This window comes from Anser anser, assembly GCF_964211835.1.
Source record: "Anser anser genome assembly, contig: HAP1_SCAFFOLD_666, whole genome shotgun sequence".
Classification (NCBI taxonomy): Eukaryota; Metazoa; Chordata; class Aves; order Anseriformes; family Anatidae; genus Anser; species Anser anser.
This window is the reverse complement of record NW_028154012.1, coordinates 1-23,341: the sequence shown is the minus strand read 5'-3', so window position 1 is coordinate 23,341 and position 23,341 is coordinate 1. Positions and strand designations below refer to the sequence as shown.

At 66.0% G+C, this 23,341-nt stretch overlaps 1 protein-coding gene across 1 annotated transcript; it reads right to left on the bottom strand.

Annotated features, from left to right (window-relative positions):
* Nucleotides 1-1,478: 1,478 nt before the first annotated feature.
* SKIC2 (SKI2 subunit of superkiller complex) lies at nt 1,479-23,258 on the bottom strand (the record flags this gene model as incomplete). Its single annotated transcript, XM_083852995.1, is given in 23 exon segments — nt 1,479-1,510; nt 1,513-1,696; nt 3,124-3,234; nt 4,422-4,632; nt 5,699-5,813; nt 6,473-6,605; nt 6,608-6,622; nt 8,324-8,428; nt 8,937-9,074; nt 12,119-12,256; nt 12,340-12,458; nt 14,986-15,097; nt 15,192-15,302; nt 16,170-16,382; nt 16,652-16,751; nt 18,164-18,310; nt 19,645-19,751; nt 19,846-19,930; nt 20,016-20,162; nt 22,233-22,378; nt 22,833-22,967; nt 23,054-23,128; nt 23,131-23,258. Coding segments are annotated over 23 exon segments (2,807 nt in total), but the record flags the coding sequence as incomplete, so codon positions are not given.
* Between the last annotated feature and the right edge of the window lie 83 nt (nt 23,259-23,341).

Sequence of the window (23,341 nt, the reverse complement as noted above, 5' to 3'; positions counted from 1 at the left end):
GGGGGGGTGGGGTTGGGGGGGTGAGGGGGGGCCGGGTCCCCCTTCCCTCCAGCCCCGCGGAGCCCCCGTAGCACCCGGCAGCTCCCCCAGCAGCCCCCAGCCCCACACCAGCCCCCCAGCAGCCCCATAGCCCCCCCAGCACCCCCCCACCCACCCCCATACCCCCCCAGCACCCCCATATCCCCCCCCACCCACCCCCATATCCACCCCCATATCCCCCCCACCCCCCCATATCCCCCCCAGCACCCCCATACCCCCCCTTATCCCCCCCCAGCACCCCAATACCCCCCCATTTCCCCCCCCATATCCCCCCGCCATATCCCCCCCCAGCACCCCCATACCTCCCAACCCCCCCATATCCCCCCCATACCCCCCCAGCACCCCCATATCCCCCCCTTATCCCCCCCCACCCCCCCCATATCCCCCCCCATACCCCCCCATACCCCCCCCAGGCACCCCCCCCACCCCCCCATATCCCCCCCCAGCACCCCCATACCCCCCCACTCCCCCATATCCCCCCATACCCCCCCATACCCTCCCATACCCCCCCCAGCACCCCCATATCCCCCCCCAGCACCCCCATGCCCCCCCCATACCCCCCTTATCCCCCCCAGCACCCCAATACCCCCCCTTATCCCCCCCATATCCCCCCCCAGCACCCCCATGCCCCCCCCATACCCCCCTTATCCCCCCCAGCACCCCAATACCCCCCCTTATCCCCCCCATATCCCCCCCCAGCACCCCCATGCCCCCCCCATACCCCCCTTATCCCCCCCAGGACCCCAATACCCCCCCCAGCACCCCCATACCCCCCCCAGCACCCCCATATCCCCCCCATACCCCCCCATACCCCCCCCAGCACCCCAATACCCCCCCTTATCCCCCCCATATCCCCCCCACCCCCCCATATCCCCCCCAGCACCCCCATACCCCCCCACTCCCCCATATCCCCCCCATACCCCCCCATACCCTCCCATACCCCCCCCAGCACCCCCATATCCCCCCCAGCACCCCCATACCCCCCCCATACCCCCCTTATCCCCCCCAGCACCCCAATACCCCCCCTTATCCCCCCCATATCCCCCCCAGCACCCCCATATCCCCCCCAGCACCCCCATACCCCCCCTTATCCCCCCCCAGCACCCCAATACCCCCCCATTTCCCCCCCATACCCCCCCAGCACCCCCATATCCCCCCCCAGCACCCCCATACCTCCCAACCCCCCCATATCCCCCCCATACCCCCCCTTATCCCCCCCATACCCCTCCAGCACCCCCATATCCCCCCCTTATCCCCCCCCACCCCCCCCATATCCCCCCAGTACCCCATACCCCCCCCAGCACCCCCATACCCCCCCCAGCACCCCCATATCCCCCCCCATACCCCCCCATACCCCCCCCAGCACCCCAATACCCCCCCTTATCCCCCCATTTCCCCCCCACCCCCTCCCAGCACCCCCATACCACCCCCCGCCGTACCCGCTGCAGGGCGGGGGGCAGCCGGGGGGGCTCTCGCCGCGGCCCGGGTGCACGGCGCAGGAGAGCAGCGCGGCCGCCTGCTCGGGGCGCAGCGGGGCCAGGACGTTGCCCAGCAGGAGCTCGGTGAGCAGCAGCTCCTGGGCGCTCAGCGCCGCCGCCACGCGCCCCGCCAGCCGCACCGCGCCCCCCGCGCCCACGTAGCCCAGCGCCCGCAGCACCTGGGGGGGAAAGGGGGGGGTCAGGGGGGCGTGGGGACATCGGGGGGACACGGGGACGTGGGGACGTTGGGGGACATGGGGACATTGGGGGACATTGGGGACATTGGGGACATTGGGGACATTACGGGGACGTGGGGACATCGGGGGGACATGGGGACATTGGGGACATTATGGGGACGGGGGGACATCGGGGACGTTACGGGGACGTGGGGACATCGGGGGGACACGGGGACGTGGGGACGTTGGGGGACATGGGGACGTGGGGACGTTGGGGGACATGGGGACGTGGGGACGTTATGGGGACGTGGGGACATCGGGGGGACACGGGGACATGGGGATGTTGGGGGACATGGGGACATTGGGGACATTACGGGGACGGGGGGACATTGGGGACAGTATGGGGACGGGGGGACATCGGGGGGACACGGGGATATGGGGATGTTGGGGGACATGGGGACATCGGGGACGTTACGGGGACAGGGGGACATTGGGGGGACACGGGGACATGGGGACATTACGGGGACATGGGGACATCGGGGGGACACGGGGACGTGGGGACGTTGGGGGACATGGGGACATTGGGGACGTTATGGGGACGTGGGGACATTGGGGGGACACGGGGACATGGGGATGTTGGGGGACATGGGGACATTGGGGACATTACGGGGACGGGGGACATTGGGGGGACATGGGGACATTATGGGGACATGGGGACATCGGGGGGACACGGGGACGTGGGGACATTGGGGGACATGGGGACATCGGGGACGTTATGGGGACGGGGGGACATTGGGGGGACACGGGACATGGGGATGTTGGGGGACATGGGGACATCGGGGACGTTATGGGGACGGGGGGGCATCGGGGACATTATGGGGGCATGGGGACATCGGGGGGACACGGGGACATGGGGGCATTGGGGACATTATGGGGACGGGGGGACCGCGGGGACGTGGGGACATTACGGGGACATGATGGGGACATGGCGGCATCGGGGACATTATGGGGACATTGGGGGACGTTAGGGGACATTATGGGACACGGGGACGTTATGGGGACGTTATGGGGACACTGGGGACATTGTGGGGACATTTTGGGGACACCAAGGGACTTGGGGACGTTACGGGGACGTTACGGGACATGGGGCTGTTATGGGGACACCAAGGGACTTGGGGACATTATGGGGACACTGGGGACGTTATGGGGACGCGAAGGGACACGGGGCTGTTATGGGGCCGTTATGGGGACACCAAGGGACTTGGGGACGTTATGGGGACGTTATGGGGACGTTACGGGACTTTGGGACATTATGGGGACACGAAGGGACATGGGGCCGTTATGGGGCCGTTATGGGGCCGTTATGGGGCCGTTATGGGGCCGTTACGGGGCCGTTGTGGGGCCGTTACGGGGCCGTTGTGGGGCCTCACGTCGAGGCGCTGCCGGTACTCAGGCAGCAGCAGCAGCGAGCGGTCGGAGAGGCGGAACTGGAGCTGCTCCACCTGCGCCTGCAGCTCCCGGCGGGCGGCCAACTGGGCGTACTGGGACGGGGGGGCGGGGGTAAAAACCAGGGCCCCAAACACCCCGAACGGCCCCAAAACACCCCGAACGGCCCCAAAACCCACCCGAAACACCCCAAACGGCCCCAAAATGGCCCCAAAACCCACCCGAAATACCCCAAACGGCCCCAAAACACCCGAACGGCCCCAAAACCCACCCGAAACACCCCAAATGGCCCAAAACACCCCGAACGGCCCCAAAACCCACCCAAAACACCCCAAATGGCCCCAAAATGGCCCCAAAACACACCCGAAATACCCCAAACGGCCCCAAAATGGCCCCAAAACCCATCTGAAACACCCCAAACGGCCCCAAAACACCCCAAACGGCCCCAAAACCCACCCGAAACACCCCAAACGGCCCCAAAACACCCCTAACACCCCCAACCCCCCCCCAAATCCCCAAATGTCCCCCCAAAATGCCCCCCAAACCCCCCCAGGACCCCCCCAAACCCCCCAGGACCCCCAAACCCCCCCAAAGCTCCCCCAACCCCCCCCCAGGAGCTCCCAAAGCCCCCCAACGCCCCCCCCAAACACCCCCAAAGCCCCCCAGGACCCCCCCAAAGCCCCCCAGGACCCCCCCAATGTCCCCCAGGACCCCCAACCCCCCCCCCAAAGCTCCCCCAACCCCCCCCCAGGAGCTCCCAAAGCCCCCAGTGCCCCCCCAAAGCCCCCCAGGACCCCCCCAAAGCCCCCCCAAAGCCCCCCCAAATGCCCCAACCCCCCCCAAAGCCCCCCAGGACCCCCCCAAAGCCCCCCAGGACCCCCAACCCCCCCCCCAAACACCCCCAAAGCCCCCCCAAATGCCCCAACCCCCCCCCAAAGCCCCCAGGACCCCCCCAAAGCCCCCCAGGACCCCCCCAATGTCCCCCAGGACCCCCAACCCCCCCCCAAAGCTCCCCCAACCCCCCCCCAGGAGCTCCCAAAGCCCCCCAGTGCCCCCCCAAAGCCCCCCAGGACCCCCCCAAAGCCCCCCAAAGCCCCCCCAAATGCCCCAACCCCCCCCCAAAGCCCCCCAGGACCCCCCCAAAGCCCCCCAGGACCCCCAACCCCCCCCCCAAACACCCCCAAAGCCCCCCCAAAGCCCCCCAGGACCCCCCCAAAGCCCCCCAGCACCCTCCCAAAGCTCCCCTTAAGCCCCCCAGGACCCCCCCAGGACCCCCCCCCACCTGCTGGGCGAAGCGGGGGCTGTGCACGCACTGGAAGCCCCCCAGGGCCCCCCCCAGGGCCCGGATCCTGGCGGCCGCCTCCACGGCGGGGGGGTCGCGGAGCTGCAGGGCCCCCACCGGGTCGAGCAGCGGCAGCGCCCCCGGCGCCCCCCCCGCCAGCCGCAGCAGCTCCTGCACCGCCCCCGCCACCTCCGGCCCGGGGGGGCCCTTCCTGGGGGGGGGGGAACAAGGGGGGGTCACGGGGAGACACCCCCCAAACCCCGATATGTATGGGGAGCCCCCCCCCGGGACCCTGATATTTATGGGGACCCCCCCCGGGACCCCAAAATAAGGGGGGAGCCCCCCCAGGGACCCCAATACCCATTAGGACCCCCCCCAGGGACCCCAATATCCCCAAAAGACCCCCCCCAGGGACCCCAAAATAAGGGGGGAGCCCCCCCAGGGACCCCAATATCCATTAGGACCCCCCCCAAAGACCCCAAAATAAGGGGGGAGCCCCCCCAGGGACCCCAATACCCATTAGGACCCCCCCAAAGACCCCAAAATAAGGGGGGAGCCCCCCCAGGGACCCCAATACCCATTAGGACCCCCCCCAGGGACCCCAATATCCCTAAAAGACCCCCCCCAGGGACCCCAATACCCATTAGGACCCCCCCCCCAGGACCCCAATATCCCCAAAAGACCCCCCCCAAAGACCCCAAAATAAGGGGGGAGCCCCCCCAGGGACCCCAATACCCATTAGGACCCCCCCCAGGGACCCCAATACCCATTAGGACCCCCCCCAGGGACCCCAATATCCCTAAAAGACCCCCCCCAGGGACCCCAAAATAAGGGAGGGAGCCCCCCCCAGCCCCCCTTTCACACCCCTTACCCCCCCCCAAGCCCCCCCGGGAGTAAATTCCCCCCCCCCCGTTTTTAGGGTCCCCCCCCCTGGCCCCCCCCCCCCCAAAATCCCCCCTTTCACACCCCTTAGCCCCCCTAAACCCCCCCTTAACCCCCCCCAAGGGAGGAAATTCCCACCCCAGCCCCCCCCCCCCCCGGGTCTGGGGGCCCCTCCCCATTTTCGGGGTGCCCCCCCCGGCCCCCCCCCACCCCAAAATCCCCCCTTCCCCCCCCCCAACATCCCCTAACCGCCCCCCCCCCGAGCCCCCCAGGGGACGAAATTCCCACCCCAGCTCCCCCCCATTTTTGGGGCGCCCCCCCCAGATTTTGGGGCGCCCCCCCCAGTTTTTGGGGTGCCCCCCCCCAGATTTTGGGGTGCCCCCCCCCCCCGGTACCGGCGGCGCCGCAGCTCCTGCAGGAGGCGCTCGGGGGGGGGCTCCCGCAGCGTGCGCCCCGTGACGGCCGCCAGCTCCTCGGGGCGCAGCTCCTCCAGCGCGTGCCCGGGGGGGCCTGGGGGGGGGGGCAAAAATTATGGGGGGGGGCCCCAAAACCCGGGGGGGTCCCCAAAACCCGGGGGGGTCCCCAAAACCCGGGGGGGGACCCCAAAACCCGCGGGGGGGGGCAGGGTTTGGGCTGGGAGGCCCCCAAAAGGGTTGCCCCCCCCCCCCCCACGAGCCTCATGGCTTTTTGGGGGGGGCATTAATTTTGGGGGGGGGGCATTAATTTGGGGGGGGGCACTTAATTTTGGGCTCCCCCCCCCCAAAAAAAAAGGGACTGGGGGGGTCTCTGGGACCCCTCCCCATGGGAACATTGAAGGGGACCCCCCCCAAAAAAAGACCCCAAATTGGGGGGGGCACACAAAATGCCCCCCCCCCCCCCAAGGGCCCAAGTATATGGGGTGCCCCCCCCAAAGAAAAAGCCCCCCCCCGGGGATAAAATGCCCCCCCCCCAACAACAAAAAGCCCCCCAAGGGGTCCTGAGCACTGAGGGGTCCCCAAAACACGGTGTCCCCCCCCCCAAAAAAAAGCCCCCCCCCAAAAAAAGCCCCCCCCAAAAAAAGCCCCCCCCAAAAAAAAGCCCCCCCCCCAAAAACAGAGGCCCCCCCCCATGGGATCCGGGGGTCCCGATCACTGCGGGGGGGGGTCCCCAAAATGCCCCCCCCCCCCCACCTTCGGGCAGGAAGAAGCGGGCGAGCAGCAGGTCCTCGGGGTAGGGGGCGTCCGGGGGGGGGCTGGGGGGGGGCTCCCCCCCCTCGGGGGGCTTCTCGCACAGCACCAGCACGGCCAGGCGGCGCCCCCCCCCCCGCTCTCGGGGGTCACCTGGGGGGGGGGGGGGGCAAAAAGGGGGGGGGCAAAAAGGGGGGGGTTAGGGGGGGTTTGGGGCATTTGGGGGGGGGTTTGGGGCATTTGGGGGGGGGCGCGGGGGTTTGGGGGGGGGTTGGGGCATTTTGGGGGGGGGCTTGGGGGGGTTTGGGGCATTTTGGGGGGGGTTGGGGGGGTTTGGGGGGGGGGTTAGGGCATTTTGGGGGGGGCTTGGGGGGATTTGGGGGGGGGTTGGGGGGATTTTGGGGGGGGTTTAGGGCATTTTGGGGGGGGTCGGGGGAAATTGGGGGGGGTTTGGGGCATTTTGGGGGGGGTTGGGGGAGTTTTGGGGGGGGTTTAGGGCATTTTGGGGGGGTTGGGGGAGTTTTGGGGGGGGGTTTAGGGCATTTTGGGGGGGTTGGGGGAGTTTTGGGGGGGGTTAGGGCATTTTGGGGGGGGTTGGGGGGAAATTGGGGGGGGTTTAGGGCATTTTGGGGGGGGTCGGGGGGATTTGGGGGGGTTTTAGGGCATTTTGGGGGGGGTCGGGGGAAATTGGGGGGGGTTTGGGCATTTTGGGGGGGCTGGGGGCATTTTGGGGGGGCTGGGGGGGCTTTTAGGGTTATTTGGGGCATTTTGGGGGCGTTTGGTGCGTTTTGGGGGGGATTAGGGCATTTTGGGGCAGTTTGGGGGGGTTGGGGGCAGTTTGGGGCCATTTTGGGGCAGTTTGGGCGGGTTGGGGGCAGTTTGGGCCATTTTGGGGCATTATGGTGCATTGTGGGGGCATTATGATGCGTTTTGGGGCGTTTTCGGGGCATTTTGGGGCGTTTTGGGGCGGTTTTGGGGCGGTTTCAGGGCGTTTTGGGGCATTTCGGGGCGGTATTGGGGCGTTTCGGGGTGGTTTCGGGGCGGTTTTGGGGTGTTTTGGGGCATTTTGGGGCGGTTTCAGGGCGTTTTGGGGCGGTTTCGGGGCATGTTGGGGCATGTTGGGGCATTTTGGGGGCGGTTTCGGGGCATTTTGGGGTGTTTTCGGGGTGTTTCAGGGCGTTTCTGGGCATTTTTGGGCAGTTTCAGGGTGTTTTGGGGCATTTTGGGGCCGTTTCGGGGTGTTGTGGGGCATTTTGGGGCGGTTTCGGGGCGTTTTTGGGGCATTTTGGGGCGTTTTCGGGGCGTTTTGGGGCGGTTTTGGGGCATTTTGGGGCTTTTTTGGGCAGTTTCAGGGTGTTTTGGGGCATTTTGGGGTGTTTTGGGGCATTTTGGGGCCGTTTCGGGGTGTTGTGGGGCATTTTGGGGCGGTTTCGGGGCGGTTTCGGGGCATTTTGGGGCGTTTTCGGGGCGTTTTGGGCAGTTTCAGGGTGTTTTGGGGCATTTTGGGGTGTTTTGGGGCATTTTGGGGCCGTTTCGGGGTGTTGTGGGGCCGTTTCGGGGTGTTGTGGGGCATTTTGGGGCGGTTTCGGGGCATTTTGGGGCGTTTTCGGGCGTTTTGGGGCGGTTTCGGGGCATTTTGGGGCTTTTTTGGGCAGTTTCAGGGTGTTTTGGGGCATTTTGGGGTGTTTTGGGGCATTTTGGGGCCGTTTCGGGGTGTTGTGGGGCATTTTGGGGCGGTTTCGGGGCGTTTTTGGGGCATTTTGGGGCGGTTTCGGGGCATTTTGGGGTGTTTTGGGGCATTTTGGGGCGTTTTGGGGCATTTTGGGGCCGTTTCGGGGCATTTTGGGGCCGTACCTGCAGGAGGAGCCCCAGGGCGTTGCGGTGCCGGGGGGTGTCGACCACCACCACCCGCCCGGGGGCCAGCGCCTTCAGCCCCGCCACCGACTGCGCCATGCGCCGCTGGGGGGGGGGCACGGCCTCAGGACCCCCCCGGGGCCCTCCGTGCCCCCCCCTCGTCCCCACAGCCCCCCCCACCTCCCCCAGTGCCCCCCCCAAAATCCCCAGGTCCCCCCCCAAAAATCCCCCCTCCTGTCCCCCAACGCCCCCCCCATGCCCCCCCCCATGCCCCCCCAAGCCCCCTCCCCAATGGCCCCAGGGCCCCCAATGCCCCCCCCATGTCTCCAGGGCCCCCCAATGCCCCCCAGTGCCCCCCCACGCCCCCCAGTGCCCCCCCATCCCCCCCCCACACCCCCCAGTGCCCCCCCATCCCCCCCCCACACCCCCCAGTGCCCCCCATCCCCTCCCCACGCCCCCCAATCCCCCCCCAAGCCCCCCCATGCCCCCCCAAAGCCCCCCCATGCCCCCCGAAGCCCCCCCATGCCCCCCCCAAAGCCCCCCAAAGCCCCCCGTGCCCCCCCAATCCCCCCCCATGCCCCCAAAGCCCCCCCGTGCCCCCCCCGGCCCCCACCTGCAGCTCCGCCCGTGCCTCCCGCAGCCCCTGCACGGCCTCGAGGTACTGGGGGAGGTCGCCCAGGGCCCCCCCCTCCGGGGGCTCCCCCAGCGCCGCCAGCGCCGCCCGCAGCTCCGCCACGCGCCGCTCCTGGGCCTGGCCCCGAAAACACACCGATGGCCCCAAAACGCCCCGAAACGGCCCCCAAACGCCCCCAGAACCGCCCCAAAACCTGCCATACAGCCCCAAAACGCCCTCAGAACAACCCCAAAACCTGCCATATAGCCCCAAAACGCCCCCAAAACCTGCCATACAGCCCCAAAACGCCCCAAAACCTGCCATACAGCCCCAAAACGCCCCCAAAACGCCCCCAGAACCGCCCCAAAACCTGCCATACAGCCCCAAATGCCCCCAAAACGCCCCCAAAACCTGCCATACAGCCCCAAAACGCCCCCAAAACGCCCCCATAACGCCCCGAAACCTGCCATATAGCCCCAAAACGCCCCCAAAACGCCCCAAAACGCCCCAAAACCTGCCATACAGCCCCAAAACGCCCCCAAAACGCCCCCAGAACTGCCCCAAAACCTGCCATACAGCCCCAAAACGCCCTCAGAACAACCCCAAAACCTGCCATATAGCCCCAAAATGCCCCCAAAACGCCCCCAAAACCTGCCATATAGCCCCAAAACGCCCCCAAAACGCCCCAAAATAGCCCCACAGCCCCCAAACGCCCCCAGAACCACCTCAAAACCTGCCATATGGCCCAGAACAACCCCAAAACCAGCCATATAGCCCCAAAATGCCCCCAAAACGCCCCAAAACAGCCCCACAGCCCCAAAACGCCCCCAGAACCACCCCAAAACCTGCCATATAGCCCCAAAACGCCCCCAAAACGCCCCCAAAACCTGCCATATAGCCCCAAAACGCCCCAAAACCAGCCATACAGCCCCAAAACGCCCCCAAAACGCCCCCAAAACCTGCCAGATAGCCCCAAAACGCCCCCAAAACGCCCCCAGAACCGCCCCAAAACCTACCATATAGCCCCAAATGCCCCCAAACGCCCCCAAAACCTGCCATATAGCCCCAAAACGCCCCCAAAACGCCCCCATAACGCCCCGAAACCTGCCATATAGCCCCAAAACGCCCCAAAACGCCCCAAAACGCCCCAAAACCTGCCATATAGCCCCAAAACGCCCCCAGAACCGCCCCAAAACCTGCCATACAGCCCCAAAACGCCCTCAGAACAACCCCAAAACCTGCCATATAGCCCCAAAATGCTCCCAAAACGCCCCCAAAACCTGCCATACAGCCCCAAAACGCCCCCAAAACGCCCCAAAATAGCCCCACAGCCCCCAAACGCCCCCAGAACCACCTCAAAACCTGCCATATGGCCCCAGAACAACCCCAAAACCAGCCATATAGCCCCAAAATGCCCCCAAAACGCCCCAAAACAGCCCCACAGCCCCAAAACGCCCCCAGAACCACCCCAAAACCTGCCGTATAGCCCCAAAACGCCCCCAAAATCTGCCATATAGCCCCAAAACGCCCCCAAAATGCCCCAAAACCTGCCATATAGCCCCAAAACGCCCCCAAAACGCCCCCAAAACCTGCCATATAGCCCCAAAACGCCCCCAAAATGCCCCAAAACAGCTGCACAGCCCCAAAATGCCCCCAAAACGCCCCAAAACCAGCCATACAGCCCCAAAACGCCCCCAAAATGCCCCAAAACAGCTGCACAGCCCCAAAACGCCCCCAAAACGCCCCAAAATAGCCCCACAGCCCCCAAACGCCCCCAGAACCACCTCAAAACCTGCCATATAGCCCCAAAACGCCCCAAAACCTGCCATACAGCCCCAAAACGCCCCCAAAACGCCCCAAAACAGCCCCACAGCCCCAAAACGCCCCCAGAACCACCTCAAAACCTGCCATATGGCCCCAGAACAACCCCAAAACCAGCCATATAGCCCCAAAATGCCCCCAAAACGCCCCAAAACAGCCCCACAGCCCCAAAACGCCCCCAGAACCACCCCAAAACCTGCCATATAGCCCCAAAACGCCCCCAAAACGCCCCCAAAACCTGCCATACAGCCCCAAAACGCCCCCAAAACGCCCCCAAAACCTGCCATACAGCCCCAAAACGCCCCCAAAACGCCCCCAAAACCTGCCATATAGCCCCAAAACGCCCCCAAAACGCCCCCAGAACCGCCCCAAAACCTGCCATATAGCCCCAAAACGCCCCCAAAACCAGCCATACAGCCCCAAAACGCCCCCAAAACGCCCCCAAAACCTGCCATATAGCCCCAAAACGCCCCCAAAACGCCCCCAGAACCGCCCCAAAACCTGCCATATAGCCCCAAATGCCCCCAAAACGCCCCCAAAACCTGCCATATAGCCCCAAAACGCCCCCAAAACGCCCCCATAACGCCCCGAAACCTGCCATACAGCCCCAAAACGCCCCCAAAACGCCCCCAAAACCTGCCATATAGCCCCAAAACATCCCCAAAACGCCCCCAAAACTTGCCATACAGCCCCAAAACGCCCCCAAAACGCCCCCAAAACCTGCCATACAGCCCCAAAACGCCCCCAAAACCAGCCATACAGCCCGAAAACGCCCCCAAAACACCCCAAAACAGCCGCACAGCCCCAAAACGCCCCCAGAACAACCCCAAAACCTGCCATATGGCCCCAAAACGCCCCCCAAATGCCCCAAAACAGCCCCACAGCCCCCAAACCCCCCCAGAACCACCCCAAAACCAGCCATACAGCCCCAAAACGCCCCCAAAACGCCCCAAAACAGCCCCACAGCCCCAAAACGCCCCAAAACCACCCCCAGAGCCCCAAAACGTCCCCAAAACCACCCCAAATCCCCGTGCCCCCCCCCACGTCCCCAAATTCCCCCCAACCCCCCGCCGTGTCCCCATTACCCCCCCACCCCCCCACCCCCCCAAACCCCCCCGAGCTGCTTCCCCACGCCCCCAGCACCCCAAACCCCCCCCAGACCCCCCCCAAACCCCCCCAAATCCCCCCCGTATCCCCCCCAAACCCCCCGGGACCCCCCCAGGACCCCCCAACCCCCCCCCCAGGGACCCCCCGGCCCCCCCCCAGGGACCCCCCCGGGACCCCCCGAAACCCCCCCCAAACCCCCCGGGACCCCCCCAGGACCCCCCCCCAGGGACCCCCCCGCCCCCCCCCCAGCTGACCGGCGCGTCCCTGCGCAGGGGGAACTCGGAGAAGCTGCTGCGCATCAGGTCCTCGACGCGCAGGGCGGGGGCGCGCAGCAGGCTCAGGATGGTGCCGTAGGTCAGGCGGAACTGGGACTGCAGCCGCGTCGGGCGGCCCTGGGGGGGCCGCGGTCAGCCGGGGGGGGGGCGTTTTATTTTGGGGGGGGGGTTACGGGGTTAGGGGGCCGGGGGGGGCTCACCAGCAGCACGCGGTGCAGGTCGGCCAGCTCGGGCACGGGCCCCTTGCAGAGGATGATGACGGTGCCGGTGGCGTCCAGCCCGCGGCGCCCCGCGCGCCCCGACATCTGCACGTACTCGCCTGGGGGGGGGCGCACGGGGGTGAGCCCCCCCCCATAAAGACCCCAACTCCCCGCCCCATAGCGCCCCACGGCGCCCCATAGCGCCCCATAGCGCCCCATAGCGCCCCATAGGGACCCATAGCGCCAACCCCAGGCGTAGATCCAAAATCTGTGCCACGGATCCCGAACCTGCCCCATAGACCCCGAACCTGCCCCATAGATCCCAAACCTGCCCCATAGATCCCAAACCTGCCCCACAGACCCCGAACCTGCCCCATAGGGTCACCGGACCTGCCCCATAGATCCCAAACCTGCCCCATAGACCCCGAACCTGCCCCATAGGTCCCAAACCTGCCCCATAGGGTCACCAGACCTGCCCCATAGATCCCAAACCTGCCCCATAGATCCCAAACCTGCCCCACAGACCCCGAACCTGCCCCATAGGGTCACCGGACCTGCCCCATAGATCCCAAACCTGCCCCATAGACCCCGAACCTGCCCCATAGGTCCCAAACCTGCCCCATAGGGTCACCAGACCTGCCCCATAGATCCCGAACCTGCCCCATAGACCCCGAACCTGCCCCATAGGTCCCAAACCTGCCCCATAGGGTCACCAGACCTGCCCCATAGATCCCGAACCTGCCCCATAGATCCCAAACCTGCCCCATAGATCCCGAACCTGCCCCATAGATCCTGAACCTGCCCCATAGATCCCGAACCTGCCCCATAGATCCCAAACCTGCCCCATAGATCCCGAACCTGCCCCACAGATCCCGAACCTGCCCCATAGATCCCAAACCTGCCCCACAGATCCCAAACCTGCCCCATAGGGTCACCGGACCTGCCCCATAGACCCCAAACCTGCCCCATAGATCCTGAACCTGCCCCATAGATCCCGAACCTGCCCCATAGATCCCGAACCTGCCCCATAGGGTCACCGGACCTGCCCCACAGATCCCAAACCTGCCCCATAGATCCCAAACCTGCCCCATAGATCCCGAACCTGCCCCATAGGTCCCAAACCTGCCCCACAGACCCTGAACCTGCCCCATAGGGTCACCGAACCTGCCCCATAGATCCCGAACCTGCCCCATAGGGTCACCGGACCTGCCCCATAGATCCCGAACCTGCCCCACAGATCCCGAACCTGCCCCATAGGCCCCAGACCTGCCCCATAGACCCCGAACCTGCCCCATAGGTCCCAAACCTGCCCCACAGACCCTGAACCTGCCCCATAGGGTCACCGAACCTGCCCCATAGATCCCGAACCTGCCCCATAGGGTCACCGGACCTGCCCCATAGATCCCGAACCTGCCCCACAGATCCCGAACCTGCCCCATAGGCCCCAGACCTGCCCCATAGACCCTGAACCTGCCCCACAGGCTCACCAAACCCACCCCATAGACCCCAAAACCTGCCCCATAGACCCACCAAAACCACCCCACACATCCCAAACCTGCCCCACAGACCCCAAACTTGCTCTCCCCTACAGGTACAGCGGGGGGGGGGGGGGGGCACAGGCTGGGCCCTGACCCCCAGGTGCTGCCCCAAAGCTGCCCCACAGGTTACAGCTACCCCATAACTGCCCTACAGCTGCCCCATAGCTACCCCACAGCCTATAGCTGCCCCATGGCTGCCCTATAACTGCCCCATAGCTGCCCCATAGCTGCCCTATAGCTGCCCCATAGCTGCCCTCTAACTGCCCCATGGCCACCCCATGGCCTATAGGTGCCCTATAACTGCCCCATAACTGCCCCATAACTGCCCCATGGCCCATAGCTGCCCCATAACTGCCCCATAGCTGCCCTCTAACTGCCCCATGGCCACCCCATGCCCCATAGCTGCCCCATAGCTGCCCCATAGCTGCCCCATGGCCCCACAGCTGCCCCATAGCTGCCCCATAGCTGCCCCAAGGCCCACGGCTGCCCCATAGCTGCCCCATAACTGCCCCATAACTGCCCTATAACTGCCCCATAGCCCCACAGCTGCCCCATAGCTGCCCTATAGCTGCCCCATAGCTGCCCTCTAACTGCCCCACGGCCACCCCGTGGCCTATAGGTGCCCTATAACTGCCCCATAACTGCCTCATGGCCCATAGCTGCCCCGTAACTGCCCCATAGCTGCCCCATAGCTGTCCCGTAGCTGTCCCATGGCCGCCCCATGCCCCATAGCTGCCCCATAACTGCCCCACGTCCCATAACTGCCCCACAGCTGCCCCATAACTGCCCCACAGCTGCCCCATGGCTGCCCCATGGCTGCCCCACGGCTGCCCCACGGCTGCCCCACGTCCCATAACTGCCCCATAACTGCCCCACAGATGCCCCATGGCTGCCCCACAGCTGCCCCATAACTGCCCCATAACTGCCCCATGGCTGCCCCATGGCTGCCCCACGTCCCATAACTGCCCCACAGCTGCCCCATAACTGCCCCATGGCTGCCCCATAACTGCCCCACGTCCCATAACTGCCCCACAGCTGCCCCATAACTGCCCCATAACTGCCCCACGGCTGCCCCATAACTGCCCCATGCCCCCCGGCCGCCCCGCACCGGGCAGGAGGTCGCGGAAGCCGTTGCCGTCGTGCTTGCGGATGGAGTCGAAGACGACGGTGCGCGCCGGCATGTTCACCCCCATGGCGAACGTCTCGGTGGCGAACAGCACCTGGGGGGCGCGGGGGGGGGGGGGGTTGGGGGGGTCCGTGTGGGGCGGGGGGAGCCCCGGGGACCCCCCCCCCAGCCCCCCCAGCCCCCCGCACCTTGACCAGCCCCTGGCTGAAGAGCATCTCCACCACCTCCTTGAGCAGCGGCAGCACCCCGCCGTGGTGCACCCCGATGCCGCGCTGCAGCAGCTCCGCCATGTGCAGCACCTGGGGGGGCAACAACGCCCCTTCAGGACCCCCAGAGCCCCCCAGAGCCCCTTCAGGTCCCCCAGAGCCCCCCAAAGCCCCTTTAAGCCCCCCCAGAGCCCCCCAAACCCCTTTTAAGCCCCCCCAAACCCCCCTTTAAACCCCTCCAGCCCCCCCAAACGCCATTTAACTCCCCCCAAAGCCCCTTTAAGACCCCTGAGAACCCCCCAATCCCCCTTTAAGCCCCCCAATCCCTCTTTAAGCCCCCCCCAAAGCCCCTTTAAGCCCCCCGAGAGCCCCCCAAGCCCCCTTCAATGCCCCCCAAAGCCCCTTTAAGACCCCTGAGGGCCCCCCAATCCCCCTTTAAGCCCCCCGAGAGCCCCCCAAAGCCCCTTTAAGCCCCCCCCAGAGCCCCCCAAATCCCCTTTAAGCCCCCCCAAACCCCCCTTTAAACCGCTCCAGCACCCCCCAAACCCCCTTAACCTCCTCAAAGCCCCCTTTAATGCCCCCCAGAGCCCCTTTAAGCCCCCCCAAACCCCCTTAACCCCCCCAAGCCCCCTTTAAGCCCCCCCAATCCCCCTTAACCCCCCCAAAGCCCCTTTAAGCCCTCTCAAGCCCCCCAATCCCCCTTTAATGCCCCCCAGAGCCCCTTTAAGCCCCCCAAACCCCCTTAACCCCCCCAAGCCCCCCTTTAACCCCCCCCAAAGCCCCTTTAAGCCCTCTCAAGCCCCCCAATCCCCCTTTAATGCCCCCCAGAGCCCCTCTAACCCCCCTTTAACCCCCCCAAAGCCCCTTTAAGCCCTCTCAAGCCCCCCAATCCCCCTTTAATGCCCCCCAGAGCCCCTCTAACCCCCCCCAAACCCCCCTTTAACCCCCCGAGCCCCCCACCTGGGGCAGGCGGCGGTCGGAGCCGCGCAGGCGGGCGACGCAGCGCTGGAAGAAGGCGCGGATCCGCGCCTTGTCGGCGGCCGAGGCCAGGTCGAGGGAGCCCAGGGCGGCCGCGTGCTCGTCGCAGCGGCTGCGCGAGAAGGTGAAGGCCACCACCGGGAGCTGGCCCCGCTCCCGCAGCACCCCCAGCAGCGCCAGCCAGACCCCCCGGTCCTGGGGGGGGGGGGGAATAAGGGGGGGGTCAGGGGATGGGGAGAGGCCTCGGAGCCCCAAAACAGGGGTGGGAGGGGGGGGGAGAGAGGAGGACTGCGCCCCCCACCCCAAAAAGGTCCCCCTACCCCAAAAGGACCCCCCCCACACACCCCAAAAGGGCCCCCCGTACCCCAAAAGGACCCCCCACACACACCCCAAAAGGCCCCCCCACCCCAAAAGGCCCCCCCACCCCAAAAGGGCCCCCCCCACCCCAAAAGGCCCCCCCCCACCTGCCCGGGGCCGGTGCCCCCCAGGGTGGGCTGCTTGGCCCCGAAGGTCTGCGCGTGTTTGCTCGCCCGCTCCTTCTTGGCCTCCACGGCCGCGTAGTACCTGGGGAGATGGGGGGCAGGCTGTGGGGTGAGGTTATGGGGCAGGGCTGTGGGGCAGGCTATGGGGCAGGCTGTGGGGCAGGGCTATGGGGCAGGGCTGTGGGGCAGGGCTATGGGGCAGGGTTGTGGGGCAGGGCTGTGGGGCAGGGCTATGGGGCAGGGCTGTGGGACAGGGCTATGGGGCAGGCTATGGGGCAGGGCTGTGGGGCAGGGCTGTGGGGCAGGCCGTGGGGCAGGGCCGTGGGGCAGGGCCGTGGGGTGAGGTTATGGGGCAGGTTGTGGGGCAGGGCTGTGGGGCAGGGCTGTGGGGCAGGGCTGTGGGACAGGGCCGGTCCAGAGCCACCCCAACCCCTTCTGTGGGGCTAGCTGTGGGGCAGAGCCAGCCCTAACCCACTTCTATGGGGCTGGTTATGGGGCAGAATGAGCCTTAGCCCACTCTATGGGGCTGGCTGTGGGGCAGAGCCACCCCAACCCCTTCTATGGGGCTGGCTGTGGGGCAGAACGAGCCTTAACCCACTCTATGGGGCTGGCTATGGGGCAGAAGGAACCTTAACCCCCTCTATGGGGCTGGCTATGGGGCAGAGCGAGCCTTAACCCCTCTCTATGGGGCTGGCTATGGGGCAGAGCCACCCCAACCCGCTCTATGAGGCTGGCTATGGGGCAGAAGGAACCTTAACCCCTTCTATGGGGCTGGCTGTGGGGCAGAACGAGCCCTAACCCCTTCTACGGGGCTGGTTATGGGGCAGAGACACCCCCAACCCCTTCTGTGGGGCTGGCTATGGGGCAGAATGAGCCTTAACCCCCTCTATGGGGCCGGCTATGGGGAAGAGCCACCCCAACCCCTTCTATGGAGCTGGTTATGGGGCAGAAGAAACCTTAACCCACTCTATGGGGCTGGCTATGGGGCAGAGCCACCCCAACTCCCTCTATGGGGCTGGCTATAGGGCAAAGCCACTCCAAACCCTTCTATGGGGCTGGCTGTGGGGCAGAACGAGCCCTAACCCCTTCTATGGGGCTGGCTGTGGGGCAGAATAAGCCCTAACTCACTCTGTGGGGGCTGGCTATGGGGCAGAATGAGCCTTAACCCACTCTATGGGGCCGTCTATGGGGCTGGCTATGGGGCAGAGCCACCCCAACCCACTCTATGGGGCCGGCTATGGGGCCGGCTATGGGGCAGAGCCACCCCAACCCACTCTATGGGGCCGGCTATGGGGCAGAGCCACCCCAACCCCTCCCACGCCGCCGGCTACGGGCCACGGGCCAGCTCTGCCCCCGCACGCCGCCGTCCCAACGCCCCTACGGGGCCGCTTATGGGGCAGAACCGGCCCTGCCCCGCGCAGCGCTCCGAGGGGGGCAGTTATGGGGCGGCCGTGGGGGGGCCGTGGGGGGGCCGTGGGGCGCTGTGGGGCTCACCCCTGGGTGTTGAAGGTGCCGCGGGCGTCCAGCAGCAGGAAGAGCTGCTCCCGCGTGCGGGGCCCGTTGCCGGTGTAGAGGAAATGCTCGAGGGGCACCGGGCGCCGCCGCGTGCTGATCACCCGCAGCCGCCGCCGCTTGGTGCGCCTGCGGGGCCGGGGGGGGGACGTGGGGGGGGGCGGCCATGGAGCGGGGGGGGGGCGCGGGACCCCAAAGACCAACCCCCCCCGAGCCCCCCAGTTCCCCCAGGCCACCTGCAGAGCCCACACGTGAACCCCTGACCCCAACAAACCACCCCCAGACACCCCCTGACCCCAATAAACCACCCCCAGAGCCCAATAAACCACCCCCAGAGCCCCCCAGACCCCAATAAACCACCCCCGGACCCCAATAAACCACCCCCTGACCCCAATAAACCACCCCCAGACCCCAATAAACCACCCCCAGAGCCCCCCTGACCCCTATAAACTACCCCCGGACACCCCCAGACCCCAATAAACCACCCCCGGACCCCAATAAACCACCCCCGGACACCCCCAGACCCTAATAAACCACCCCCGGACCCCAATAAACCACCCCCGGACACCCCCGGACCCCAATAAACCACCCCCGGACCCCAATAAACCACCCCCGGACCCCAATAAACCACCCCCGGACCCCAATAAACCACCCCCGGGCCCCAATAAACCACCCCCGGGCCCCAATAAACCACCCCCGGACACCCCCAGACCCCAATAAACCACCCCCAGAGCCACCCAAACCCCTACAAACCACCCCCAGACACCCCCTGACGCCAAAAAACCACCCCCAGACCCCCCAATAAACCACCCCCAGACACCCCCAGACCCCAATAAACCACACCCAGGCCCCAATAAACCACCCCCAGAGCCCTCCTAACCCCAATAAACCACCCCCAGACACCCCCGGACCCCAACAAACCACCCCCGGACCCCAACAAACCACCCCCAGACACCCCCTGACCCCAATAAACCACCCCCAGAGCCCAATAAACCACCCCCAGACCCCAACAAACCACCCCCAGACCCCAACAAACCACTCCCAGACACCCCCTGACCCCAATAAATCACCCCCAGACCCCAATAAACCACCCCCGGACCCCAACAAACCACTCCCAGACACCCCCTGACCCCAATAAACCACCCCCAGACCCCAATAAGCCACCCCCGGACCCCAACAAACCACCCCCAGGCCCCCCAATAAACCACCCCCACAGCCCCAGTCCCCCACAGACCACCCCCACACCCCATAAACAACCCCCGTAGACCCCCTACAGCTCCCCCAGGCGACCCAAAGACCCCCCCAGACAACCCCCAGCCCCCTAAATCCAACCCGCAGACCCCCCCCGCAGCTCCCACAGCCACCCCGTAACACCCCATAGCACCCCGCAACCGCCCCAGGACACCCCACAGCACCCCACAACTGCCCCACAGCCGCCCCACAGCCCCCCCCCCCCGCCTTACCCCACCCACTGGGCGAACTCGAGGGCGTTGGGCACGGTGGCGCTGAGCAGGATGAGCTTGACGTGCTCGGGCAGCATGATCAGCACCTCCTCCCACACCACCCCGCGCTGGGGGGGGGGCAGCAGGGTGGGGGGGGTCAGCCGGGGCGCCCCCCGCCCCATAGACACCCCCCCAGCCCCCCCCGAACCCCCCCAGCCCCACCTCGGCGTCGTTGATGTAGTGCACCTCGTCGAAAATCACCCACTCCAGCTCGCGGATGACGTCGGAGCCGTTGTACAGCATGGAGCTGCCAGAAGATTTTGGGGGTTATTTAGGGCTTTTTGGGGGTTTTCGAAGCTTATTTTTTTCGGGGCTGGGGGGGGGGGGCTCACCGCAGGATCTCGGTGGTCATGATGAGGCAAGAGGCCTCGGGGCGCAGCTGCACGTCGCCCGTCAGCAGCCCCACGTCGCCGAAGGTGGTCTTGAAGTCGCGGAACTTCTGGTTGGAGAGCGCCTTGATGGGCGACGTGTAGATGGTCCTGGGGGCAGCGGGGGCACGGGGGTGTCCCGGGGGGCTCGGGGGTGTCCCGCGGAGGGGGACTGGGGCATCCCGGGGGGCCCGGAGACAGTACGGGGTGGTTTGGGGGGACAGGGAGAGGGCGTTTGGGACCCACGGTTGGGTTTTGGGGGCCCTGGGTTGGGTTTTGGGGTCATGCAGTTGGGTTTGGGGGACCCTGGGTTGGGTTTTGGGGGCCCACGGTTGGGTTTTGGGGGCCCACGGTTGGGTTTCGGGGCTCTACGCTCAGGTTTTGGGGTCATGCAGTTGGGTTTTGGGAGCGTGGGGTTGGGTTTGGGGGACCTACAGTTGGGTTTTGGGCTCTTTACTCAGGTTTTGGGGTCATGCAGTTGAGTTTTGGGGACCCATAGTTGGGTTTTAGGGCCCTCCCCTGGGGTTTTAGCTCCCCTGGGTGGGTTTTGGGGCATTTTAGTTGGATTTTGGCTCTTTCAGTTGGGTTTTGGGACCTTTTAGTTGGGTTTTAACTCCTCCCGTTGGGTTTCTGGACCCTTCCAGTTGGGTTTTAACCCCCCTGGTTGGGTTTTGGGGCCCTCCCGCTGGGTTTCGGGGTCTTTCAGTTGGGTTTTGGGGCGTTTTAGTTGAATTTTAGCCCTTCCAATTGGATTTTGGGGCCCTGCCGTTGAGTTTTAACTCCCCTGATTGGATTTTGGGGCCCTCTGGTTGGGTTTTAGTTTTTCTGGTTGGGTTTTGGGGCCCTCCCCTTGGGTTTCGGGCCCTTCCCGTTGGGTTTTGGCCCTCCTGGATGTGCTTTGGGGTCTTTTAGTTGGGTTTTGGGGTCTTTCAGTTGGGTTTTGGGGCGTCGTAGGTGAATTTTAGCCTTTCCAGTTGGGTCTTGGGACCCTCCCGTTGGGTTTTGGGCTCTTCCAGTTGGGTTTCTGGACCCTCCCGCTGGGTTTTAACTCCCCTGATTGGGTTTTGGGGCCCTTCCAGTTGGGTTTCAGGCCCTCCTGGATGTGCTTTGGGGTCTTTTGGTTGGGTTTTGGACCTCTTTAGCTGGGTTTTGGGGCCCTCCCGTTGGGTTTCGGGGTCTTTCAGTTGGGTTTTGGGGTGTTTTAGTTGTATTTTAGCTCTTCCAGTTGGGTTTTGGGGCCCTCCCGTTGGGTTTCGGGACCCTCCCATTGGGTTTTAGCCCCCCAGGTTGGGTTTCGGGCCCTTCCCGTTGGGTTTTGGCCCTCCTGGATGTGCTTTGGGGTCTTTCAGTTGGGTTTCGGGGCATTTTAGTTGAATTTTAGCTCTTCCAGTTGGGTTTTGGGACCCCCCCGTTGGGTTTTGGGCTCTTCCAGTTGGGTTTCGAGACCCTCCTGTTGGGTTTTAGCCCCCCAGGTTGGGTTTCGGGACCCTCCCATTGAGTTTTAGCCCCCCCCCGTTGGGTTTCAGGACCCCCCCGTTGGGTTTTGGGCTCTTCCAGTTGGGTTTTGGGACCCTCCCATTGGGTTTTGGGACCCTCCCGTTGGGTTTTGGGACCCCCCCGTTGGGTTTTGGGCTCTTCCAGTTGGGTTTCGGGACCCTCCCGTTGAGTTTTATCCCCCCAGGTTGGGTTTCGGGACCCCCCCGTTGGGTTTTGGGCTCTTCCAGTTGGGTTTCGGGACCCTCCCGTTGAGTTTTAGCCCCCCAGGTTGGGTTTCGGGTCCTTCCCATTGGGTTTTTGCCCCCCCAGGTTGGGTTTCGGGACCCCCCCGTTGGGTTTTAGCCCGCCAGGTTGGGTTTCGGGACCCTCCCGTTGGGTTTTGTCCCCCCCCCGTTGGGTTTTGGGCTCTTCCAGTTGGGTTTCGTGACCCTCCCGTTGAGTTTTAGCCCCCCAGGTTGGTTTCGGGACCCCCACGTTGGGTTTCGGGGCCCCCCCGTTGGGTTTTGGGGCCCTCCCATTGGGTTTTGGGGCCCCCCCGTTGGGTTTTGGGCTCTTCCAGTTGGGTTTCGTGACCCTCCCGTTGAGTTTTAGCCCCCCAGGTTGGGTTTCGGGACCCTCCCGTTGGGTTTCACCCCCCCCCGGGTTTTGGCCCCCCCCCAGCCCCCGTTCGGCCCCCCCACGCACCGCGTCATGTGCCGGCGCGCCAGGGCGATGGCGTACTCGGCCACGGCCGTCTTGCCGGCGGAGGTGTGGGCGGCCACCAGCACCGAGTGGCCGCGCTCCAGGCACAGCACCGCCCGCTGCTGGAACGGGTCCAGGCGGAACGGCCACTGGGGGGGGGACGGGGGACGGGGGGGGGTCACCGGGGCAGGGGGGCCACCGCGGGACCCCCCCCTCGGTGGGTATGGGGGGGGTGGGGGGCAACAGGAGCGCCCCCAAACCCCGAAAGAGCCCCCACGTCACGCGAACCCTTCCCCAAAACTCACCTAATTCACCCCAAATCGGCCTCAGAGCCCCCCCCAAGCCCCCCCCCAATTCAATGACCCCCCCCAACCCCATAAATCCCCCCCAAATCCCCCTCCCAACGCCCCCAACCCCATAAATCCCCCCCAAAGGCCCCTCCCAACCCCCCCATCCCATAAATAACCCCCCAAACCCCCCCAAAATCCCCCAACCCCCCCCCAAAATCCCCCAAACCCCCCCAACCCCCCCCCAAAAATCCCCCAACCCCCCCCAAAATCCCCCAACCCCCCCCAAAATTTGTGCCCCCCCCCCCCCCCCCACCTTAAACGCGGGGTCCGGGACCAGCTCCTCGAAGCCCTCCACGGGGGTGCTGGCGTCCTCCTCCACGGCCCACTGCTCCTCGGGGGGGGGCTCCGGGGGGGCTGCGGGGGGGGGCGGGGGGGGCGCCAGCACCTCCTGGGCGAGGGGGGGGGGCAAAAACATCAAGGGGGGGGGCACGGGGACCCCTCCCCAAATAACCCCCCCCCCTCCCCAAAACCCACCTTCATCACCAGCTCCTCCAAGCTGTCGGCGCGCCGTGGGGGGGCCGCGGGGGGGGGCGCCCCCCCCCGGGGCTCCTGGGGGGGTTGGGGGGGGGCGGGGACCCCCCCCGCGCCCCCCCGCGCTCCTCCTCGTCCTCCCCCCCCCCCAGCTCCAGGGTGTCCAAAGTCCCCAAGAGGCCGGAGAGCGACAGCGGGGCCCCCCCGGCTTAATTTGGGGGGGGGGGGCAATAAATTAGGGGGGGTAATAAGGTGGGGGGGGACCTCAGGATGGGGGGGGGGCCTCAGGAT